Source organism: Asterias rubens, chromosome 7 (assembly GCF_902459465.1).
Source record: "Asterias rubens chromosome 7, eAstRub1.3, whole genome shotgun sequence".
NCBI lineage: Eukaryota > Metazoa > Echinodermata > Asteroidea > Forcipulatida > Asteriidae > Asterias > Asterias rubens.
Genome location: NC_047068.1, coordinates 17,350,225 through 17,374,556, shown reverse-complemented (window position 1 = coordinate 17,374,556; position 24,332 = coordinate 17,350,225). Strand labels below are relative to the sequence as shown.

At 36.7% G+C, this 24,332-nt stretch overlaps 1 protein-coding gene across 1 annotated transcript in view; it reads right to left on the bottom strand.

Annotated features, from left to right (window-relative positions):
• The window catches only part of LOC117293081 (stereocilin-like), a 37,367-nt gene that overhangs the window by 10,640 nt on the left and 2,395 nt on the right, over window positions 1–24,332 (bottom strand). The window contains exons 3-20 of the mRNA XM_033775296.1: window positions 23,788–23,859; window positions 23,325–23,355; window positions 21,106–21,313; window positions 18,897–19,052; window positions 13,738–13,907; window positions 11,877–12,051; window positions 11,327–11,445; window positions 9,559–9,679; window positions 8,412–8,538; window positions 7,461–7,573; window positions 6,095–6,259; window positions 5,282–5,455; window positions 4,450–4,541; window positions 3,403–3,520; window positions 2,795–2,913; window positions 2,293–2,422; window positions 1,792–1,982; window positions 755–845 (exon numbers count right to left, since the gene is read on the bottom strand). Coding sequence (XP_033631187.1) covers window positions 755–845; window positions 1,792–1,982; window positions 2,293–2,422; window positions 2,795–2,913; window positions 3,403–3,520; window positions 4,450–4,541; window positions 5,282–5,455; window positions 6,095–6,259; window positions 7,461–7,573; window positions 8,412–8,538; window positions 9,559–9,679; window positions 11,327–11,445; window positions 11,877–12,051; window positions 13,738–13,907; window positions 18,897–19,052; window positions 21,106–21,313; window positions 23,325–23,355; window positions 23,788–23,859 — 2,372 coding nt within the window. The remainder of the gene's footprint in view (window positions 1–754; window positions 846–1,791; window positions 1,983–2,292; window positions 2,423–2,794; window positions 2,914–3,402; window positions 3,521–4,449; window positions 4,542–5,281; window positions 5,456–6,094; window positions 6,260–7,460; window positions 7,574–8,411; window positions 8,539–9,558; window positions 9,680–11,326; window positions 11,446–11,876; window positions 12,052–13,737; window positions 13,908–18,896; window positions 19,053–21,105; window positions 21,314–23,324; window positions 23,356–23,787; window positions 23,860–24,332) is intronic.

Sequence of the window (24,332 nt, the reverse complement as noted above, 5' to 3'; positions counted from 1 at the left end):
TTGATAAGTTTCATACAGTTTACAAAATTCTTTTGTTAACTTTCTAGGCTAAAAAATGTCAATGTTCTGCTTAATGATCTGAACTTTTTCACCATTATTCCCCTACTTGGACTTTACGATTACCTCAACTGTCATTGCTATCAACTACTATACTAGCGCTTCTTCCATTTTGTATGGCCACAGATCTTTTTCATATGCCACATCGTTTCTTTCGAATATTCTTCCTGTGCATATTCGCCTGGCTAGTTCTGAACAATGTTTTAAGTCTCTGTTAATACTCAATTGTTTGAAGCTGCTGATTTGTAATTTGTATCTTTCTCTCATTGTAGATTGTATTGTTCTCTTCATGCGCTTAGAGGTTTTTTCATTAAACGCTTTACAAAAGTATTTATCATCATTATTATATTTAAAGAAACTTGTACATTGGAAGTGGAATTTTTTTTCAGGAAAGCAGGTGTCCGAACTTCTTTCACAACTGTATTTGTGTTATTTCCCTCCAAAGCAAATATTGAGCACAAACAGAATATTATTTTAGCACAACAAACCTTCACTTACCAGCAAAAGGTTACCAACCAAGCCACCATGTCACATGTACAATTTATAACGTCAATCCTGCTCATTTCTGCTATCAGACAATTTCTCTGCACTATTTTCTGCTTAAGCAACTATATCTGGACCCATAGGGTGAAAAAAAATGATGGAAAATAATTTTTCTTGAAAGTGTATTATATAGCTATAATAATGATCAACTTACATCATCAAGGTTCTGTATTTCTTGCTGTGACAATGAGACTAAGAGAGGACCAGTGTCAGAGATTGTATCAGTCGTCCACCGGTTAGGTGATCTGCAAATAAAAATAAAAATTGCAAGATTTTGTTGAAATGTGGACATGTCTTTAAAGGCAAACTATACCTTTTAATGATTTCATGTTATATAAATGTACAATAAAACAATTCGTCTGTGAAAATATAATTTCAAAAGGTTGTAGCGTTTTTTTGTGATGTTGCCCAAATATCAATGCTGCTGTATGCTTCTATAACCAAATGTATTTATTGCCATTAATTTTAAGAATGATTATCAAACTTATATAGTTCCCTTTAAACATATAAAATTACAAATTTTGGACAAAAGGGATACGATAGTTTATTATGCCTAATGACTAAGGATAAGTGAGGAGAAGCTTGTACATGAGGACAGTGTGCAGTGCCACTCCAACTTTTTTTTATTTATTTCAACTGTTTCCATATTAATTGATATGCAAACAATTAACCATTAGCAATTCTCCCAATGTATAAAATACAGGGTATTTTCACAATCACTCTGTATATAGAAACTAGTTTTCATTTTGAATTGAATCACATGGTGATATAAAATTATACAATGCCCTAATGTGGTGCCCCCATACTTTATCACACTCTTTTCATCTTGTACAGAATTAGCCCCCTAAAACCCTCAGAAGAATCCCTGAGATTCAAAGGGCCCATGTTCATAGAGCTGCTTCAGCAGAAATTATTACTCCTCGCTCAGCAGGAATGAGCAGGATATCTGTCACAAATTGTAGTTTGGTTGGTAACATTATTCTGTTAAGCATAATGTTGTTGTGCTTAGCTACTTCTCATGCTTATAAGCATTTAAAACATTAAAATTACAGACAAAGCAAAATAGGGTGTGACACTAAAAAAAGGGGCGCATAAAAAGCACATAGGAAATTAACTTAGCGAGATGAGCAGAAAAATATTCCTGCAAAAACATTAAAAATTCACAAAAAACAAAAAAAAAATGTGAGTTACCCAATGTCTTGAATCAGCTTCTCTCCAATGACTTCCAATTGATTGATGTCCAGACAGCATTTCTGGATGTTATACAAGTTATCGGTGAAGACTGCAGCCGACAAACGCCTCAATGCATCCTCATCAAGATCACAGACAAGGTTACCAATGATATCAATGGTATCCTGCTCAATTGTAGACGTCTCTTTGTCCTTTACAGTGAAAACAAGGGCAAGTGATACTCGGCATAATATTCTATGACGCAAAAACTGATTCTAACAAAACTCAAAAGCAACTTGGGGTCAAACAAAAAAAAGTTTACTAGAGTGGCACTTGATCAAATTACCTCAGGATTAATTTCGGAAAAATGGTTAAAGGAGCAAGCACTTCACATTTCTTTACAAATCCTCATGCCATTGACTACTTCTTTGCATTTTTACCATCTATACATTGTAGGTAAGCAATGTACAACAGCTAATTCTATTTTCTCAGGATATCAAAATAAGACAAAATGAATCTTACCAGACACTTCAATGAGTCGGACGCCAGTGCTCTTCGTTTATCTCTCTTCAGACCAATCAAATCTTCTCTACCTATCTCAGAGTACACCATCTCACAATGACTCTCAGGTATACCTGCCAGTTCCTCCATACTACAAATCAAATAAGTAAACATTGATTGCAAAATGTTCCTGGCTTTGGCCTTGATGTTCTTTGAATGTCACATAATCAGCGGTTTTTTTTTACAGACTACCAGGACAGTCTACTACTAGACTTTTGAAACATACAAATGGCTTTCCCCCTTCAAAGATGAAATTGCAGACCTCCTGATTATCAAAACTATCAAGTATTAAACTACATGGGGAAACTGACATGGAAGTTTTAAGTACTTTTGGGGATTGAACAAAGACAAAATTACTGGAGTGTGACATGAACCAACTACCTCCAGATTAATGCACCAGCGCTCTACCAACTGAGCTATTCATCAGCCCTATGTTGGCAGTCTAATTAAAACTTCTTAATACCTGAACTCCTTCAGTAGCTGCCCAGTGACTGTGTTGATTTCATTCTCACTGAAGTCTGCTGTGTAGTCAGCATGAACTTCAGACAGGGAGCTCTTTACCTTCTTATGAATACAGTCAAGCTATTTAATAAACAAACAAACAAACAAACAAAACAACAATTCATGAAGTAGAACTTGAACAAAATATCTCAAACATGACTTTGAATACTGTGTATAATATTTGTTCAAGTCCTAATTTAAATCTAGCAGTGTCGCAGGTCAATTAAGAAAGCCAAACTGGAGTTTTGACAGGCTCTGTTGAAAATGGATTTGCGTGGAAACAACACACCATGTGACCCTAAAAAGACATTTGTGTAAGCTTAAAATGTAAACAAATTATTTTTTGGAGGAGGTCATTCAGTTATTGTTCCTGGAATTGTTATTTTTTTGTTAACACATTTTCTAATAAAAAGCCTTACCTAATAAAGCATTTTCTTCCAATTTTTCAAAAGGCAAGCAAAATCGGAAAAATATTATGTATGTTGAAAAAAACATTATGTATAAGCAGAGACGCAGCCTTCAGATATCAACTTAATGCCCTCATAAAACAGTAATTAGAAATGTTTGAACCTGTCTTGGAGACCAGTTGTCTTGGTCCATCATGGCACTGACAAAAGGTAGAATATCATCGTCAAAGAAAGCATTGATGTCATCGCATGTGATTCCCTTGGCCATGCTACCCATGTACCTGCAAACAAACATTTCATAATTCAATTTCGTAAAGCTTGTAAGCACAAAAATGTGCTTACCACAGAAAAGGTTTGCTTAGCAACAACAGTGAACTACACAGGTGAAGTCTGATTAATCTAAAATCTAAAAACTGTTCCTGAATCATTGAATTGTAGAATAAGCTTTTGTACCTGCAAACAAAAAACGCACTTCTTTAATACCAGGGATCAATTTCATAAAGCCTGTTATGTGTGCTAAGCAAATAAAAAAATGCTTAGCAACAACTGGATACCTGCCAAAATTTCATAAAATTTAAATTGTTGCACCTGGTGCCCCACTTATTTTTTGCTAGTCAAAGAAAATTGCTAAGCAGTATTTTCTGCTTAAAGGCAGTGGACACTATTGGTAATTGTCAAAGACTAGCCTTCACAGTTGGTGTATCTCAACATAAGCATAAAATAACAAACCTGTGAAAATTTGAGCACAATCGGTCAGCGAACTTGCAAGATAATAATGAAAGAAAAAAACACCCTTGTCACACGAGGTTGTGTGCGTTTAGATGGTTGATTTCGAGACCTCAAGTTCTAAATCTGAGGTCTCGAAATCAAATTCGTGGGAAATTACGTCTTTCTCTAAAACTATGACATCAGAGAATCTAGCGTCTGTAAATCAGCATTTCCTCAAGATTCAAGCCTTTTTCACAACGCATCTACTCTTATCCCCGTGGAATACAGCTCATGGAAGGCCCCAGGAGTTTATAACCCTGTGGTTACCCAGGCGCACTTTCACACCGACCCCCCCTCGGTCCCTATCCCACAGGGTTTTGATTGCATGTTTTAAGAAAACCTCTGGATTTTGATGCTGGGGTGTGGAAGGGCAGGCCGCTATTCCCAGGGGTTGCCCCCCGGGGACAGTGTGAAAAGAGCTTTAGATGTACTACTGGCTTACCTGATTGTAGATGGGGTGAATAGATCAGCAGAGCTACCTTCCTTGTTCCCGCCAAGAACTTCATTCTTAAAACATCGGAATAGTTTCATACTCTGACAGGAAAAAGTAGAAACTAGAATGATTGTCTAAGTGATGTTAAATTTGCATCGGAGATTAAAGAATATTTTCTGGTTTTACCCTTATGTTTGTTATTTCAAATGTAAGTGATGTTCAGTACTTGCTATAGGGTTGATCCCTGCACCCTATCAGTTATTCCCTTATTAATTGATTTTGAGAAAATACAGTCTGTTGTTTGACTGGTATTTAAATCTTTCTTTAAAAAAAAAACGGTCAGCTTCATTTACAAACAGCGAAATGTTCTCTCCTTTCTGTAATGCAAAATCGGTGGATGCAAAAGTCAGCATACATCAAATAAAGTTATAATATAATATCCTTGCAAAACCGCAGAGCAAACTTACACCAAACTATTCTGTCGCCCATTGGGAGTCAAAATGTACAAAAATGTGTGGATTCTAAAAAAACGCGAAAATGGTATATGAATCTGCATTAGAGTCGGCAAAGCATCCTAATGGAAATATCACACAATTTTTATTTGTAAAGAGGACAACTAATAAATAAATCTCAGTTTAAGATGCGGGATGAAAACTTATAGGGAAAACCCTGGCAGTCAGGTAGGGACTGAAATACCCAATCCACATGCTATGCTCTGGTCTGGGTTTGAACCAGGGTCCACAGAGGTGAAAGGAAAGGATTGGAAAGAAATCACTAAGCCAACCTGGTAGATCAGCGTTATGTAGGTGTGTTCTGCATTGAACAAGGGGTCAATACATACCTGTCCCTCTGTCCAGTTCATTCTACCAGCAGCAGCCATCTGTGTGGAATTGGTATCAGCTGAAGCAGTGAAGTTAGCTGTGCATAGAGAATCCATGTCTTTGAGTGGCAGCTCCTTTACCATATCACCCATGTCTCTAATAGCGTCTTCTATACCCCCTGGTGCTTCTTTAAGCTGCAACAATAAGTAAATTCCAGAAACAAATATTCATTTTTTGTTTTACCCTTTTACAGATGTGTGTTTTCTCGAGTTGTGTAAAACTAAATCACAGGTATATTACTCGGGTGAGATGCGAACCCATGACCTTTGAAGTTGTAGCAGTTTGAATCCTACATTTTAGCAGTGAATACCGCAAAGGCAAACAAAACGTACTCTTCAAAGACAAATATTACACAAATATCTTGTTATATTGTTTGTCTTTCTTCTATGGATTGCTTTGCCAATTAGTTAAGATTTTTTTCTACATCGAGGGTTCGAAGCGCTTTCTCCTAAAAAGTTAAAAAATATCCCGATGCCAGAAGGGATAGGTTGTAATTGCAATGAGTAACTTTTGAGCTGTCTCATGGTGGATAAAAACTAACACTCTTTTCCATAACTGTATTACTTTGAAGTAAAGTTTCTCAAAATGCATTATACTACCAAAAGCTGTTGTACTTCTTACCAATTAAGTTGTTATTGCCATCAATTGTCAGAATCAGCACCAAACGATACAGACCCTGTATTACGGAACGGTGTCTTTCATTTTCATGAAAAAGAAATTTAAAGAGTTGACCATAATTTAACCTTTTATCTAACAGAAAAGCAATCAGTTACCTGCTTGATGATTTCTCTCTTTTGTGTTCTGCGCATTCTCTTGGAGTTTTGTGCGAAGATGTCAACAGATTCTCTGATGTCTTGCGGAGCCATGTGTGCAAGATCAGACGTACTCAGACCCACAGATAGACCCTTCATCTCTCTCACATCCTCAGCACTCATTGACTGTACAGGATTTTAATCAAATAATAACCAGTTCTTTACACCCGAACCGGTCTCAAAGTGCTTCCAACATTATTACCCCTGTCATTTATTAAACCCTTAAACCATGTCAGTTCCCTGGGGAGCAAAATGCCTGTGCAACAAAATGCACTTCTTGGCTAAATCAATCACGCTTCCTAACCAAGACTAAACTCCATAAAAGACATAAAAACAAACAGCAAAAGCTAAAATAGAGCTGTTTAAAATAAGAGAACCCCTGTTTTTTATGCTACACATATCCAATTCGCTCTTGAAATTAGAGCAATTCTGTCAATGGCTGCCATCAACTAGCGAGGATCAACTAAACCGCTTATTTAAAACCCCTAAATGGCACAGGAAGAGGTACCTCCACACAGCCCTATTCATTTTTATGCACAACCAAATCAAGCAAAATGAGTTATTTGTTGAACCAGATAATTTTTTATTGTGTTATACAAAATTTAGGCTTTAATAGACCTACTCAGTATTTTCTTGAGTTCTGTGAACAAATCTCACAGGCAAACCACTCTGGATTCAAACCCACGACCTTTGTATTGCTAGAGTAGACAATAATAATAATAACATCAAAGTCTTATATATAGCGCAAGTATCTACCAACAAGTTACTCAAGGCACTTAGTATATTAGTATATACATGACTTGATCTACTTGACTTGATCACCAAGCTAGTCCTGTGGCTAGAGCTCAGACTTGCCCTTTTAAAAAGTGTCAAAGACTTGAACACTCTTGAAGCATAACATCAAGGACCAAGACTTAACCAAAGACACCAAGCAAAGACTCAGTGGAGACAAATCAATTATAAGATAAAACTTTAAAAAAAATAATCAAAGACCATTATAAACATTATTTGTCAAAAGTGTTATATTTTATGACTTTCAGTTTAGTAAGTTATATCTTGCAGCAGTGCACCTGGTCTTGGCCTCGGTGCCTAATAAGTAAAAGTTAAGATTTTCCAATGCAAAAAGAAAAGGACTTTGCCCTCACACAGCTAAACGTTTAAGCCTGTTGCTGCCTAACTCAAGACCACTGACAACAACCATATGGCAAAATATACGTTAGTAGTTTCAACCCTGACAAGATTTTCGCCATAAACAATGAACATTATTAAAAAATTACTAATTTCATTGTGGAATCTAGAAGTGAAAGGTTTCATTTGTTTGACTCACAGTTTGCAGACTTCCTCTTGCTTTGCGGTATTTCTCTACAAGGACTTGACGCTGACGAGGTGAGAATTCAGCATCAGCTATGTCCTTCAAGGCTCCTTGTACAACGCTTGGATCTACAAACATCATTAACAACAAAGATGACTGCGGGAAATTGGCACTTACAAAGCAAACAAGCTGCTGGAGATTCTTCGCGGCGAGGTCAAACACGTCTTAATTAGCCCTTTGAGCTCTCAGTGTCTATTCAGTTCATCTGTGTGTCTTAAAGCTTTTTGCCCCCCCCCCACCTAACCTCCATGATGATGATGGTAATTGGTTTTTATCATTTCTCGCAGACTGCATCTTGAAGGGTCCCCCACCTAACCTCCATGATGATGAGATATGCCCCAATAGTACCAAGTTCCTTGCCCTATGAAAATACAAGTTCCTTGACCCATGAAAACACAAGTTAATTTCCCCATTATAACACAATTTCCTTGCCCCATGTTAAACTCTCAGTGTCTATTCAGATGATCTATTTCATCACAGTTGTGTCTTAAAAGCTTGTTGCCTCCCCCACCAATCTCCATGATGATTACGGTAGTTAGTTTTTCATTCCCATTAGAGATCTTTAAAAAACACAAGTATAAGAGAAAAGTTGAGAAAAGTAATTACGATAAAGTGCTTTGCTCATAGGGCGCAAGTATCACGGTTGACCAGGCCAGGATTCAAACCCACATTTTCTTTATAGGAACAGAACTTGAATCCAGCACCCTAGATCGTTCGGCCATGACACTTTTACCATGGGGTGTTGGTTATTATAGAAAGGAGATATGTAAAAAAAAAAAAAAGAATTTTACTTCTTGTAAAATTATTTGTGGCCCAGTGAATGTTCTCATTTACAACTTCAAGTTAAGTTTGTGTGGAAGGGGGAAATAGATCTTGAAAAGATTTTAAAGGTGTTTGATATTTTACCCAATTGTTCCAAGTCATTGACATCGAGTCCACTGGCAGATCTCCCCATTGACTTGAAGTCTTCCGCATCCCAAGTCCCAATGGGATCCATACTGCCCTTTAAGAGTCGGGCAATCTCCTTGGTTTGCTGAGACAAATTGGTTATTAATCATCAATTTGAATTGAAACACTTTTTTATAGCAAACAATTCTGAAGGTAATGATCCATCTACATCAGATTCGAGCTGTGCCAAGCGAGACGAAGAAGTTGTCTACTGACCCTAGCTGACAGCTACCCCTTCTAATCAAATAATTTGAAGGTGAAAATAAAGGAATTTGCAGCTTCTTTAGGAGATTTTTTTGACAGCAAAATCATTATAATGAGGACAGTTTACAACAACACTTTTCGTGCACTCACACATGACTTTGTGTTTACCCATAGGGGCCTACTGGCATTGTTCAGCGTCAAAGTCTTATGGTACAAACTCCACAAAATTCTTCAGTGATTTCGAGATAGAAAAGCCTCGATTGAACAAACAAATTCAAAAATATATACGGCTTAGTTGTTAATGTATGTGTGATAACCATTCTAGGCCACGTGACATTGCTTTGGCAGCACAATCGGTTGATTGGAATTCATAGTATTTTACTCAATTTTGGAGGTCACCATTTGCAATAGAATACTGACTAATTGATTATGACCAAAAAACAAATTACTTATTTGAAAAGAAGGTTGTGGGCAGAATAAGTAAAACCGCAAAAAAGAAGACCATAACATAAATTTTGGTTTCTTTAGAAATAGAGGGCTTAATATGATCGAAGGCAGTGTCCAAATCGGCAGCTACACAGCTATGGCTTGATTGTTGAGTCATCATGCATTGTAGTATTAGACGGCCTTGCTGTAGGAGCAAATTTGAATATGAGCAGTGTCTTCTTGGCCCAATTTTATAGAACAAAATTATGCTTACCAGAAAAAGGTTACCAGCTAAACTACCATGTCACATAAATAATTTGTGATTGGTATCACGACCATTTTTCCTTAGCAACTGTTATAAGCAATATTTTCTGCTCAAGTAGCTCTAAAATTGGGCCTTGTTCTTTTCAGTATTAAGAATGCCTTATTGTAAACTCTCCTTGCTACAGAAACACAAGATGTTTTAAGTAGATACCTGTTGATGTTCCCGCCCACCAGAGGGCAGCATTTGTTCCAACATATCTGGAGAAGCGAATACTGACACAGGAGCAGCCTTCAGTTCCCGGGGGTCCATGAACTTTCTTAGCTTCCCCAGGCTGTAATTAGACAAACCACAGGATAATCGGTTGGGATTCGAGCTAACAACACTCACAACTTCTACTTCTCCGCAAAAACAAGATGAATTCAATTAAAACAGAAAACACTTTTATGAATCTGATGATGTCAAAAACTGCAACTGGTTAAATTTTGCTTCTGAAAATAATACATTTTTGAATATGTTCCTCAAACTTCAATATACGATATATGTCACTCTTTGTTAAAGAAAATTGCAAACTTTTAACATACTTAATAATTGGTCAAATTCCCCATTTTTTAAATGCATTTTATGAAACCTACTTTATAAAGAGTGGACAGTTTTTATATTTTTAATATTTTGCCCCGACTAAACATGAAAGTGTCCATGTACATAAGAAATCTGGTCTGTCCGTATGAAATCTATGCATAAGATCATGAACATCATGATGCAATCTCATCATTAGTTGTAATCGTGTCATCTTCCACCTTTGGATCTGGATCTTATGATAAATCCTTGATCTGTGGCTTGTTACCAATAGACACCTTATTAACGACAAGTTTATACAATTCTGATGAAAAAGGCCAAGAGATTAAACTTTGCATAAGTCCTCCAAGGAGAGTCTGTTTTGATTTGAGAACACGTAAATGGTACATGTAGAACTAGACAATCTAGAAGATCAACAATTGATGCATTAAGTACGTCTTGTGGGGTGTTTATTTACTAGAAATCAAAACTCATGTGCCAACTTTTCAAACTAGGATTGCACACTGGCTATCAAGTACGTGTTTTTCTCTCCAGCAGAGTGTGGGTTCGAGTCCTTGTCTTGACACAAACAAGGCATGTGAACCATTATTGCCTCAACCTTCATAAAGGCGTAAAGCTGTTGATCCTGTGTGTTGTGTTCAGACCAGGACTTGAACCCAAATCCTGCTGATCAAGAACACCAGAACTTGACCCAGACGCGGCACACTTTTCTTCAACAATTTAATAACAGCATGCACCTATAACTGTCAATCTTTGGAAATGCAGCAATCCTGATACTTGATGGAGGCAACGAAGGCAAATGCCACGTGATCATTGCCTTGGTGCCCTTGAAATGCTCAATGAGGATATTTAGAATTTCCTCATAGGGTGCCCTTTACCTAAGAGAGAATGCCTTGGGGCCCTGCATTAAGGCCTGATGCAGAGTTGATTTGATTACCATGGGTGCTAAGTTCCAGCAGGGCCCCATGGGATAAGCATTGGGGCCCCTTCAAGTTTATGCATGAAAAAGTTTCAAAGTTGGCAGTGTTGTAGCCAAGGTGGGTGATGCTGGGCGGGCCTGCCCAGGACTCACATTTTTTGCCCAGCACTCTGAGCAAAATACAATGTGCCGCCCAGCACAGATTTCAAATATTGTCCTCTTTGCAGTGATCTGAGACAAAGCTAATGATAAGGAGTATCACATGTCAAAGAGAAAGAACACAATCGAAAGATGATTCTACTTATTGCATTGCCCCATAACATAAACAGTTTGGAAACCACTTCAGCAATAATGGCCATAATAAACACAAATAATTTTGTTGATCGTTGCCCTTGGTAGATTCCAACAAAATTTGATTTCTGCCCACCACTAAAACTGGTTTACATGTAGCTACAACACTAAAAGTTGGTAACTGATGCTTACCTCTGCACTTGTTCCAGTGTCCAGCTCCAATCAGGAAGGTCAGATGCTATTTTTATGATAGCTCTTGCTTGCCCTCTTTCAAACTCATATGAGCCAAGAAGAGAAAGCAGACTTGTGACCTGATTGATTTAATTTGTAAATTACTTTACTGTCTTTGTTATGCTTATTTTGGGCCACAGACTTGGGAAACTATAGAGTGGAAGGTGCTAAACAAAAATATTGGTGAAGGGTAAAACAATGATTTTATTTATCAATTCTTTTTACATTTTATAATAAATATCCTCAATTATCAAATGTATCAACAGTCAGCACAGATTTGAATGAAATGACGACAAATATATAATAATAAGACATGCTTTTAATCAATTTAGAGCTTTGTGTCATGCTACATGTCGGAAAAAAAAAAAAAAAAAAAAAAAAAAAATTGTTCATGATGTTGTTTACCTTCTATGCAAGGTGAAAGTGGGGGCAATGAGACTGGGAAAGGAAAACATGTCCTCCATCCCATCCCCTACCCAAAGTCCACTGACTGGTGGAACAATTTACTCACATAGTCCGGGTTGATTCGTCTAAGATCTCTTGGGCTTAACAATGTCCAGAGTGGTCCCAGAGAATGAAGCTGAGTTTCATTCCATGTATTGATACGTCCCCATAATCTCATGGCATGATGCACCAGGGTGTTTGCCTCATCGCCACGGTAATGCAATCTGGCATAGATGTCCAAGCTAAAAAAGTCAAAAAGAGAAAGACTTACAGTGTCATTTGCTGCCAAGGAACGCATGAAGGTGACTATTGGTGATAAAGAATATAATTTGTTTTTACCCCTACACAACTGATGTGTTATAAAAGCACAGTACATTCGGTACTTTCCCGAGTGCTGTGGATTTTGGTATAAATGCAAAGGTTGTGGGTTCAAACCCCGTCCGAGTGATTTGATCGTGGATTTTTAATTGAGTGTTTTTTTACTTCAAAATACAGCTTGGGTAATAATCCCGAACCAGCAGATTAACTCTTAAAGAGCCAATGTAGTACATGTATGATATATTTTATGTTTTCTGGAATTTCCATTGTTATACATGTGTGGCATTATTGTACATGTGTTGATCTATAGTATTTAGCACTCAAAAAGTGCCACACACTACCCATAATTATCACAAGAGGGCATTATCATTTAAAGCCATTATACACTTTCGGAACAGAACAAAACAAAAAACAAAAGTTCACAGATTTACAAATAACTTACAGGGTTTACAGAAGGTAATGATGAAAGACTTCTCTTGAAATAGTATTCCATGAAATGCTTTACTTTTCGAGAAAACATTCAAATATTTATCAATTCTCGATAACAAGAATTACAGAAACGTGCGGAAACAAGGTTGGGTTTTCCCCGTTATTTTCTCCCGACTCCGATGACCGATTGAGCCTAAATTTTCACAGGTTTTTTATTTTATATAAAAGTTGTGATACACAAAGTGTGGGCCTTTAGACAATACTGTTTACCGAAAGAGTCCGATGGCTTTAAGAACTAGTGTTGCCTTTAGGATGTGCCAAGGTGTCACAAATCAGCAAGACATAATTTGTTTTGGTAATAAAGACTTCTTCTTTTTTCATCCAAAAACCTCAAGAAGCTGGGCATTTAAAGGAACGTTACAGAATTGGTATGAAACAAAAATCATGAAGATCACAGATTTACATCAAACTTACACGATGATGATAGTAGAAAACATCCCTTGAAATATTTCGGCCTGAAATTTCATATTTGATGAGAAATAAATGATGTAAGTTCGCGTTTTGAGTTTATCACTCAGTGAGCGTTTTATTCATTTTTGTTTTGGCATCGATGCAATGCAAAATTTGTAATCTTTTTTTTTTTCACTATTCTCTCGTGACCCAGATGACCAATCGATCTCAAACTTCTACAGGTTTGACAGTTTATGTATATGGTGGATTACATAAAGTGCTTACACTGCCAGCAACGTTTTTGCGAGCAAAACCACTGCTGTAATGTTCCTTTAAAGTTAAAATTGCAAACAAAAAGTGGGCCAGATCTTTTATTTAACCTTTGCATTTTATTAACAAAGAAGATGATATTTAGAAGCAGGTTTAATCAACAAAGGCCAAACTTTCATTTTGTTGTTAATTTAGTAAATTTAACTATGAATTAGAAAGAAAGATTGCGACTAGCTCAAACACTATGTGGATGTTTACGGTTTAATTAATTATTCATTGTTTCTTGATAAGATTTTTTATGTTTTGTCCTCTAATTTTGGTTTGTATGTTCGTGGTTTGTTGTGAGTGCATATTATGTATGAAATAAATAAAAAGTGCTTGCACTTATAAAAAAAAATTAAAAAGTGAGCAAAAACAATTCTCCTCCAAAGGCAATGACCAATTTTCATATGAGTACTTACACAACTGGCAATGTATGTTGGTTGAGTTGTTTTATCTGCTCTGTATTAAGATTAATCAGCATTGGGCCAACTTTAGCCATCTGAGATACGCTCCAATCTCTCACAGGACCCCAGTGTCTGGAGCAAGCGTCAATAACGGCTTTCACTATAGTTGGATCTGGGACTGAATCCTGTGGATTTACAATAAAGCATTAGTTCCCAATAGATGGAATGCAAATGCAAGAATAATATAAAACTAGACTTGTGCTTTCAGTGATTACAAATCTGTGTCAGGTGATCCTTGTGGCCTTTGGGCTACAAAACCATGCAAACAAGTTTAAGGGAAGGTATATGTTTGGTAATCATTCTTAAAACTAATGGCAGTAAACACCTTTGATTAGAAGCATACAGAAGCTTTCGATAGGCCTAGTATAAAACATTTGAGAAGCATTTCACTAGTCCAAGTTTGTAAAAAGACAACAGTTTAGAAGATGTTAAATTTGCATCGGCATTAAGAATAATCATTTTGGTTTTACCCATATACACCAATGTGTATCTCACTCAGTTGTTAGACAACAGTTGTTAGACAACAGTTCTTATGCCCCAAAATTTGAATCTGAGCGCAGATTGTGTGCTCCTACTATGGATTATTCTTCCTATGTGGTTGATGAATACTTAAAAAAGTGACTAACATTTGAAATGAAATGTTCACATGATATTGTTTCATTGTACATGCATACATGTGTATAGGATTAGGATAATTGACCGGTCCCAAAAACTATAATAGTTTGCCTTTAAAGTGCGTCTACTATAAGAATATTTCCGAAGCACTGATTGCATACATTTTTGTTCAGATTGCAAATTGACTGCCTACTTGTTTGCCACTGTATGAGCTAGTCAACTTATGACCTACTCAAAAGATATTTTTATATAATGCTACTGCAAACCTAACCTAATACAAATCCTACTTAAACTTATTAGCCGTTTCTCTACATGGTTATCCAATCTTAGACCTTTTTGCAGCCATCAAAATTGGTAAAAACATATAGAAGACCGAAGGGCTTGGTTAAACATTTTACTAGAAAATTTGTGAAAAGACCAGAATAGGAAAAAAAAAGTATCTATACTTAAAACTGTTTTTAGTTGATCTTATGGGTAGTTCTTTCATACTTAATGGACTTAAAGTAAAAACTAAAATTTAATTAAAGATTAAGATTAGGTTTCAAAAGGCATTATTAAACAAAAACACAAGACCGGCCCTAAGTTTAAATCCAGTGTCAATTTTGACCCCTGATATTAGGGCAACGCTAAATGCCAGTCAATCTAGGGGATTTTGATGTTGAGGTTTTCACTGATAGAATTATTCATTGACTTGCTGCACAAAACAACAATTATTTTCTTTTTTCTTGTTAAATTGTCCCACAGTTATATTCAGGTTTTTCTTTTGTTACAGTCTTCACAAGCTTCTAAAATAACAGCGTGGCGTGTTATGGCCTAGCCGTTAAGAGCACCGGATTCAAAGCTCTGGTGTTTGATCAGCAGAATCTGGGTTCAAGTCCCGGTCGCATTTCTTTCCTTGAGCAAATAAACCATGACTGCTTCGCAAAGTTGGGGAGTTAGTGCTTTCTGTTCTACCAGCCAGGCTTTGATGGCTAATACCCAAGCATACATCCAGAAGTAAAAGTGGCTACGGCCCTTGGAAAAAATAAATTGTAGGCCACAAAAGTGGCCTTCAGGCCTTGTGCGTCTGGCGACTTGCATTAAAATTTAGATACAAAAATTAATAAATGCAAAATCAAGCTCATCAGGGTTTGAAAACGTATTGAGAGATTTAAACGTTTATTTGATCAGCCTGAACGTTTTTGCTCCTCCAAAATGATACACTTACTGGAAGCCATTTCTTGTTTGGAAAAATAAGATAGTACTTGTTTTTTTATAAAGGAATGAACAGCTGCTTGTACAGTGCTAACCATTTGTGAGATTGAGGAGAAAATACTGTCAAAATATTTTTTTAATTGAGTAAAATTGCCTTTTGTTTTCATTTCAAACTTGTAGAGAATTTGAGTGAAAACCAATTCAGAATGAAAACAGCTGGTTGTCAAAAGATTTAATACTTGAATAAAGTGAGCCGTGCATAATAACATCTGTATATTAAAGAGGACACTGGTGGTTGGTTTGTTTCAGCACTTTGACACTCTTCGTTGATATTAAAAGGAACATTACAGAATTGGTAAGAACAAAAATTGTCTAAGATCACAGATTTACATAAAAGTTACATGGTCTAGTGATGATGAAATATTTCTGTCTAAAATGTCATATTTGATGAGAAAAGAATAAAACTAATTTCCTGTTTGGAGGTCTGAAATGTCATATTTGAGGAGAAAAGAATAAAACTAATTTCCTGGTTTTTTTTAATTGATGTGTTGCAAAATATGTTATGGGTTGTTCACTATTTTTGTGACCCACATGGCCGATCCATCTCAAACTTCTACAGGTTTGTCAATTTATGTAATTATTGTTTTGTTAGCAAAAACCAATTCTGTAATGTTCCTTTTAAGATTCAAATGGCAATCATGTGAAGGATATTCCGGAAGGAAGCGAGCTACAAAGCATTGCTTGCATGATTCCCTTCCCCGCTACATTAAACTTATCAAATAAAACAAGTCGGCACACACGCAACCTTGCTATGTTTATAAACAAGCAAGTTCTTTTTTTTACAGCAACATATTGATATTTGTTTCTGTCCCCCCATGTGATATCGCAAGGCATTATTACAACCATCATGCTCAATTCAAAATGCTTCACTGACTTCTTTGCTTCGATCAGCCATGGCTTATAACATAGGCCCTTGGCGCAATAGGGGCGAGAAAACATTTCCGAGGGGGCGGGGGGTGATGTAAAGAACCACCCTTCTATGTTTTTTTTTTTCAATCTCATTCAGTAGGGGGTTCAAGAGGGAAAAGCAAGGGTAATCATACACAGGGGCCCCGCCTCTGCTGCCCACCCTAGCTCCCCCGTGTCTGCTGGTTAGTACACCTGCCCTTTGGCGTCGCTAACATAGTTAGCCTTAAAATAAACTTTTAAATATATTCAGTCCGCATTGGGCATTGACAGAAAATTACTTTTTCATGTACTTGGGCTTAAAGTAGATAAATGAAGTTTTTTTCCTGCAAATTTCTTAATGTGAATGGCAAGGCCATTTCCATTTTGCAAAGGAGCATGTACATCCATTGGAGAATCTTAAAGGGCACCAGGGCCAAGATAGGGGCAACAGAGGGCAATGTCTTTTGTGCAATTCAAAGTCATATTTACAGAGGCTTGCTTTGACCACGATGAAAGTGGCCCTTGAATTTGCCTTCTCCACATATTAAAGTTTGAATACTTTGAGTTATGACATGTTTTTGATTAAAGCTAAACTGAAAATATTGTTTTAGTACAGATCTATCGAGCAACCTGTGAACTTGTTTTATTGAAAAGCTGCCAAGTGCGTACTTGCCTTAGTGGTTATTTGTTTGTGAGTATTTTTTCTTAGCTGCATCCTAAAGCTGCCCTAGGTGTTATTGGTTACGTGTATAACCTGTTTGGGACCTTAAGGGAATCTAATTATCAAAATTTGCACACTTTGTTTTGATGTAACAAAATATGCTATGTGTAATCAAGTCTGGAGTTGTTTTGGTTTTACAACTGCAATTACTTTTCTTCCTGTCCCTTTAGGGGCTCTCCATACACTTAATAAATACTGATCCGTTATGTAATCTTTTCCTGGAGGGGTCCTGACCAAACAGTAGTAGGCAACAATCTGATCACTCACTTACATGTTGACAAGAATCAACAATCTGCCTGCTATTTTTTTCTGGGTATTTTTTTTTAAAACATTGTTGTCAGATTTACATTAAACTTGGACAGTTTAAAGATATTAATTGTAGAAAGCTTTCCATAAAAAAAGGCTATAATGCTGAGGTGCTGTAGTTTTTAAAAAAAGAGTAAAACAATGTCACAAAATAATTTTTGTTTCAGTTTTAGCATGTAAAACATGCATGTAATACACTTTTACAAGCTTAAACTCTTTTTGTGACTTATTTTACTCATTTCTTAAAATTTACAGCACCTCAGCAGTAGCAAGTAATAGTTCAAGGGAAGCTATCTACCAACATTATCTTCAAACCGTGCCCCTCTAAACCGTGCAAGTTTAATGTTAATCTATGGACATTGTATTTTGAGTACCCAAATCCTTTAAAATTCTTAATTTGTCAAGATGATTTTTCTATCTTGTATAAGAAAAAAATGTCTGAACTATTTAAATACAGACCAGTTTGTTTTTAGTATCACTTTCCAGTATATTTATTTAAGGCAGGAACAGGAAAAAACCAAAGTAAATAGACCCCTTGCATATGACATCACACTCTCAAATAGTACCCTTAATTGGGCAAAAGGAGGCAGATCATTAAACGATAGCCGATCTTGATGCATAAGCGTGCATGCGACCTCAGCGTACCAGCAGTGTTGTGCACTATGCAAAGGGTCCATTACTGTCAGTTACAAAATGTTACAACTATATGCCACCTGGGCTTTGCCAGCAAAGCATTAGAAATCAGGGGCCAATTTCATAGAGCTGCCTTAGCAGCAAATATTGCTTATCAAATTTCTGCTGGGCATAAATGAGCAGGATACCAGTCACAAACTGTAAATGTTTAATGTTATTTTGGCTGGTTAACTAATTCTGGTATGCATAATGTTATTATGCTTAACTACATGTTGTTTATAAAGGCACTGTGGGCACCTTTGGTAATTGTCAAAGATCAGTATTCCCACTTGGTGTATCCCAACATTTTTACAAAAATAAATCTGTGCAAATTTGGGTTCAATCGCTCATCTAAGTAGTAAGAGAATAAAAACAGAAAAACACCCTTGTTGCACAAATTTGAGAGCTTTCAGATGCCTGAGAAAGGCTTTAGGCCCAAAGTCTTTCTCAGGTTCAAATATTTGAGTGAGAAATTACCTTTCTCAAAAACAATGCTATTTCAGACAAGAGTTGTTCCCACAATGTTTTACAACAGTTTTCCCTTGCTCATTATCAAGAAATTAAGTAGTTTTGCTAGTATTGAGTTATTACCAAACGAGTCCAGTGCCTTTAAGCAGCTCAATGAAATTAGGCCCTGGAGTTACAGATAATAGCTAACCTGCATTTGCTCCTCACTACTTGCAATGTCGAAAATCATGTCAAACTCCTCTGTGCGAAGGTTACTCAGTATGTGTGTCAGAGACTCATAGGTGACTTCAGTCGCTTGTAAGAGCTGGAATACTTCAACTGCGGTCATATTCCAAATAATATCTGGCTGTGTAGAAACCAAAATCATATTAATATTTTGCGCCAATTTGTTGTTTAGATGATCTTCAACGGAACTCGGCAAAGTCCCACAAGGGGAAATAAACACCAAGCTGGCAACAGCCATTCTCTCTCATACAAACATTCGTTATTGGGCTATGATTATGAATTGCACAATATCAAGAAGTGTGATTTAGTAACTAGACAACAATACTCCATCCTGTCATTGTAAAATCATGCAATGGTGAGCTTGGAAGGATTTGAACCCACATCCTTGTAATTGCAAGTCTCACCACGTGAAAAACATCATTTGGAATTAAAAAAAAAAAAAAAAAATGGCAATCAACCTTTATAAAAAAAAACTGGGGTCTAATTCCCAGGCTCCATCCTTCATTGGTAGCTCTCTAATGATTTCAATGTACGTCAGTTTTGTGAAACACCATTGGGAATTATACATTAAAAAAGTCCCAAAAGGTCCTAAATTTTTCTTAAATTGATGGCAATAAAACTTTATATGAAACTGTTGTCTATTTCCCAGATTCAATCATTCAGAATGTTGCTCACTCCCAGAGTCCGTTACTCAGAATGTTGCTCACTAATCATATTAATCCTGTATGTCATTTATATAAAAGAGTCCAAAAAGATTCAAAATCTGTTTGTACAATATTTATGGCAATCAAACTTGATGACAAACGATGTTTCTTTTTCCCAGGGTCCATCATTTGAAAGTTGCTCACTTAGGAGATACATAAGAGTTCCCAGCAGCCCATTAAGGGCTTATCAGTGCATTATCTATGGAACCTCTTAAAATAGATAATTAAATGACTTGTTAAGTGCACTTTTTACTTTGAATAAGAATTTAATGTTCGCAACTAACTGCATACACTGCATTGAATTGCACTGGCAGTCACCTGCGGATTACATGGAAGTGGTTTGTTCAACCAAATGGTGAAGCTGAACATGAATTTTTTGCTTTTTCCCTAGAGCTTAAAACTCCTCTGTTTGAAATGCTTAAGACTTTCTTTTGTCAGCAGAATGCATTGAACTGTCGTTTCATCAACTGTTAATAACTCTAAAAGCACACCAGGAAGTTAACATTACCTTTTTTACTTGAGATAAAAAATATAAAAAGTGCACTTGAATTGAACTGATATAAAGCTCAAAACAGGCCTCCACAAATATTGAAACCTTTGAAAGTCAAGTTTAAGTTTTATTTTCCTTTGGCGTGGGTGATAAGGTTTGAAATCTTCCAGAATTTATGGATATGTCCTTCAAACACACTTGTCCATGCCATGGAAATTTACTATAACTTTTTGCATCACATGATATTGCGTAATAGAATGAATTTGGCTTTGAATTTGCAACAAATCTATCCAATTTATAATGTACTTTATTTCAAGAAAATCACAACTATACTGCTCAATCACCATAAAAGAACACATCTTTTATCAATAGGAAACACAACCTGTAATCTTTGCTCCCTGATTGGCTTAAAGTTTGTAACAATATTTAAGGAATGTGTGATATGTACCCATGCAAAAGATGTACATGTTTTGTGGAAATGCTTTGGAATTCCTCATTAGTTATGAAATCTAAAAGTGCAAACAATTTATTTGTCCAATCAAAGAAATAGTTTTAAAAATTATTACTTATTTCTCAAGTTAGCAGCATTTGGAAGATTTGACAGGACTTTCCACCATCAGGCCTTATAATATACCCATGACACCAGCATAAATGCATTAGTGCCCTGTGCTTTTGCTGTGGTGCCCTTTGCAAAGATACAATAAGAATGTGAATTTCCCCTCATAAAGTGCCCCTTGTGCTCCTTCAAGAGCAAAGTTCATGGCCTGCAGCCGATTTCACGGAACGCTAGGATTAATCCTACATCGAGCTAGGACGAGTTAATCATCCTAACTTAGGGTGGGTTCAATGCTTTACTTGTCCCAAGTACTAAGATTTATCCTGACTTAAGAAGAGTTTGGTCAAATCAACGGCTGTAATATATTCATTTCTCCATTGAAAAAAACTAAATACACACTTTGATACATTTAAGTTAAACTTACGCTGAGTCGTTTCAGAATAGCGTTTGGGATTAGAGGTTCTCTGGCGAACGACCCTGCCTGAGAGTATGGACCTCTCATTTCCATCTCATGCCTCTGTTTCTCAGCCGACAGCATCACGGCAGACATGTTGAAGCCTGGCATCCCGGATTCATCTGGGCCAAAGAAGTTATTCACAATAGACTGAAAGTCGTCCACCACGTTGTGCAATCTGGGGGTGTATAATTGGAAAAAGAAATGAGACTGACAAGTCAGTAGGGGATCTGTGTCTACCATTAGAAAAATGCATGAAATGTTGTTTCTGAAGGTTTGCACAAATGGCAACATTTAAAAACAACTTTTAAAAAAATATTCAGAATGTGGATTCTTTAAAATGTTGACCTTAAAATTAGTCTTCTGAGCAGTCGTGCTGATCAATGAGCGACAGGTTAGTGTGTTGTATTACATTAATTACGCAGGGAGCAATGATAGCATTTCCAAGTGGAACGTAATGCAAGTCTTTCGAGCAATCAACAGCTTTGATTTTATTTATAAACGCTGGGTTTTTTCCCTTCAAAGTTAGATTTGATTTGACAACTCCAAGTTGTGCTAATGTTGGTGATGTTGTTGTAGATTGTAAAGCTGTGCTTAGCCTGTGTTATCTTTTTTTCCAACTGTAAGCATGTGCAGTTTTTACACACCAAGGTCAGAAAATGCCAATCCTTTAATGCAATGCAATTTGAGCTGTCAAATATTATACAGTGAAAACATCCTTTGTGTGTGCATTTCTACCTCCATGGTGTGTGCAACCTTTTAAATCACTTCATCCCCAATGTCCATTGACATTCACAATTTTTGCTGAATGCAGATTAGACCTGGCCTTGAAGCTTCATATCCTTGAGTCAGGCTGTGCAAATGATATCTTACAAACAAATACAATTCAATAGGTTATTGTTTTAATAGAATAAGCCACTTTTCACACAGATGTAACTTCTAATTGCTCAAATCAATCAAATATATATAAGGAAACCAATTGCGCCCTCAGTGTTCATGCTTTTGAATGTAACTTACTTATAGTCTGTGACCTTTTTGGACCTGTCTTTTTCCTGTTTGACTTTCAGCGGGTAAAAAGATGCTCTCATAATTTCTTCTTATTTTGTTAGAGCCTTACTGTTGTTATCAGGGAGGGACAGTTTCATAGAACTCCCCCCCCCCCAGTGAGTATCATAACTGAGTTTATGCCATCAGTGTAAAAAATGCACTTCAAAAAGGATAGACTAATAATTTTATCAGAATTTCATATTGTAAAATTATTCTAATAAACTTGTGTTTGACAAAACATTCAAGGACTTTTGTACCTTGACATTTTTCAACTAGACAAATTATACGGAAAAAACAACCTCTAGCCTTCTATGGTTTCAAGGTGAACATCTTTCCATGTTTCATGCCAAATTTATCGTCTATGATGCAAACTTTAACAAGTATGCCCTATCTTGCAGAAATAATGCCCTTCAGCTGCTGTGGAAGGCACTGCAATATGTCAGATTGTTAAATTTAGTGGAGAGTGTTTGTTTGTTAAATTATATGAACTTCCTAAGACCAAAGCAATAAAGGATTGCAATTATTGAAATGTCCATAGTTTTGAAACATTTATTATAGGAGCGCTGAATTTAATTATACCAAGTTAAGTGTGTTTGAAAACACGCTCTGCAAGTCAGTCCGTTTCTTGACATTTGACACTTGTAAAACAGAGTGTTTAGCCAATGTTGTGCTGCGGAAAGACCAACAGGTGAAAACGCTCATACACACTACAACTACCCCACCCCTCCCCAAATTTCTATTTTTTAAAGGGGATTTAATCATTGTTGAAGTGGGTTGGGTATAAGGGTGGGAAAGATGAGTTGGGACGGATAGGTGAGGAGTGGTGAGGGAAGGCAGAGGGGATAGTGTGGGGGAAAAGGCAACATTTCTTTTGTTTAAGCCATAATAATATTGACATTTGGCCTCAAGAGTGTTAAAGCTTAGGTTTCTTGGGGATCCCATGACCAGTCTACAAACCACGTTTGGAGTTGATATGACAAGTACGGGATATTGCTCAGAGATATTGCTTAGTCGAACATCGACAGACCTCTGGGGTGGGGGGGGGGGGTCCCCATGGCATAACAAGATCTACCTAGGTTTTTGAAGTAGATGAGTTTAGAGTTAAATTATTACAAGTTCATATTTGAACAACTATAACTTACCCTTGGTCATCTAGAACATCAGTGTCATGCCCTGTATGTGAGAAACAAATACATGGGATTGTGTAAAAAAATACCCAGATACATACATTTATCAATACCAGCTACATGTAGCAGCTATCTTCATTCCATTTCATTTCATTTCAATTATTCCATGTGAAGCCAAGGATTCTCAGCAAAGTAAACTTAATTACTGTACTAGCCAATGGAGAGAAGAAAGGGAAGGAAGTTTAAATTTCATATGGGGGGGGGGACCGACAACCTAATTTTCATAGTGCCCCTGTGTGATTCGAACGAGGGTATTAGAGGTGGACGGTGAGGATACATGCCCCTCAGCCAACCCGACTATCGTGATGGGGTTAGGATTTAAAATTTAAGCAGTTTACTTGTGATCAAGCAAGTCGCTGTACCAGACATTATTCAAATGTAACATTCGAGTGGCTTTTTCAATTAACTCAGTCGTTACCTTTGGGATCAAGCTGTTCATGCCATCTGTGATCCTCCTCTCGAGGCTTAACTTTGTTCACTGCATCAATTACTGCATCAGAAAAACAAAACCCAAAACCAATGCTTAAAGACAAATTACAGAATTAGAAACTTACAGAAAACCTGAGGAAGTACACACAACTTAAACCGCTGTGCCTCATAGCTCAGTTGGTAGAGCATCTTCGGAGTGTCAGGGGTCTTGGGTTAAAATTCCAATGAGGACCATTTTCCTCTCCTCCAATGTATGGATTGGAAATTATCAACGACAAATTGATCGGGTTTCAAAATTTAATATTTCTTATTAATCCTGCAGAAAAATAACTCTCTTGAAAAACAGTTAAACTTGACAAAATAGCACTTTGTATGGAAACCCAAGAAAATCCCTATTGATTATTTTGGTTGCCAAAATAACAACAATTGAAAGCTCAAAAGAGTTAAAGTGAGACCAAGGTCAAGTCCAGGGGGCATCAGAGGCTAGCCCCCAAGCCATTCCAGACCTGAATTTGTTTAATTAAAGGTAAATCA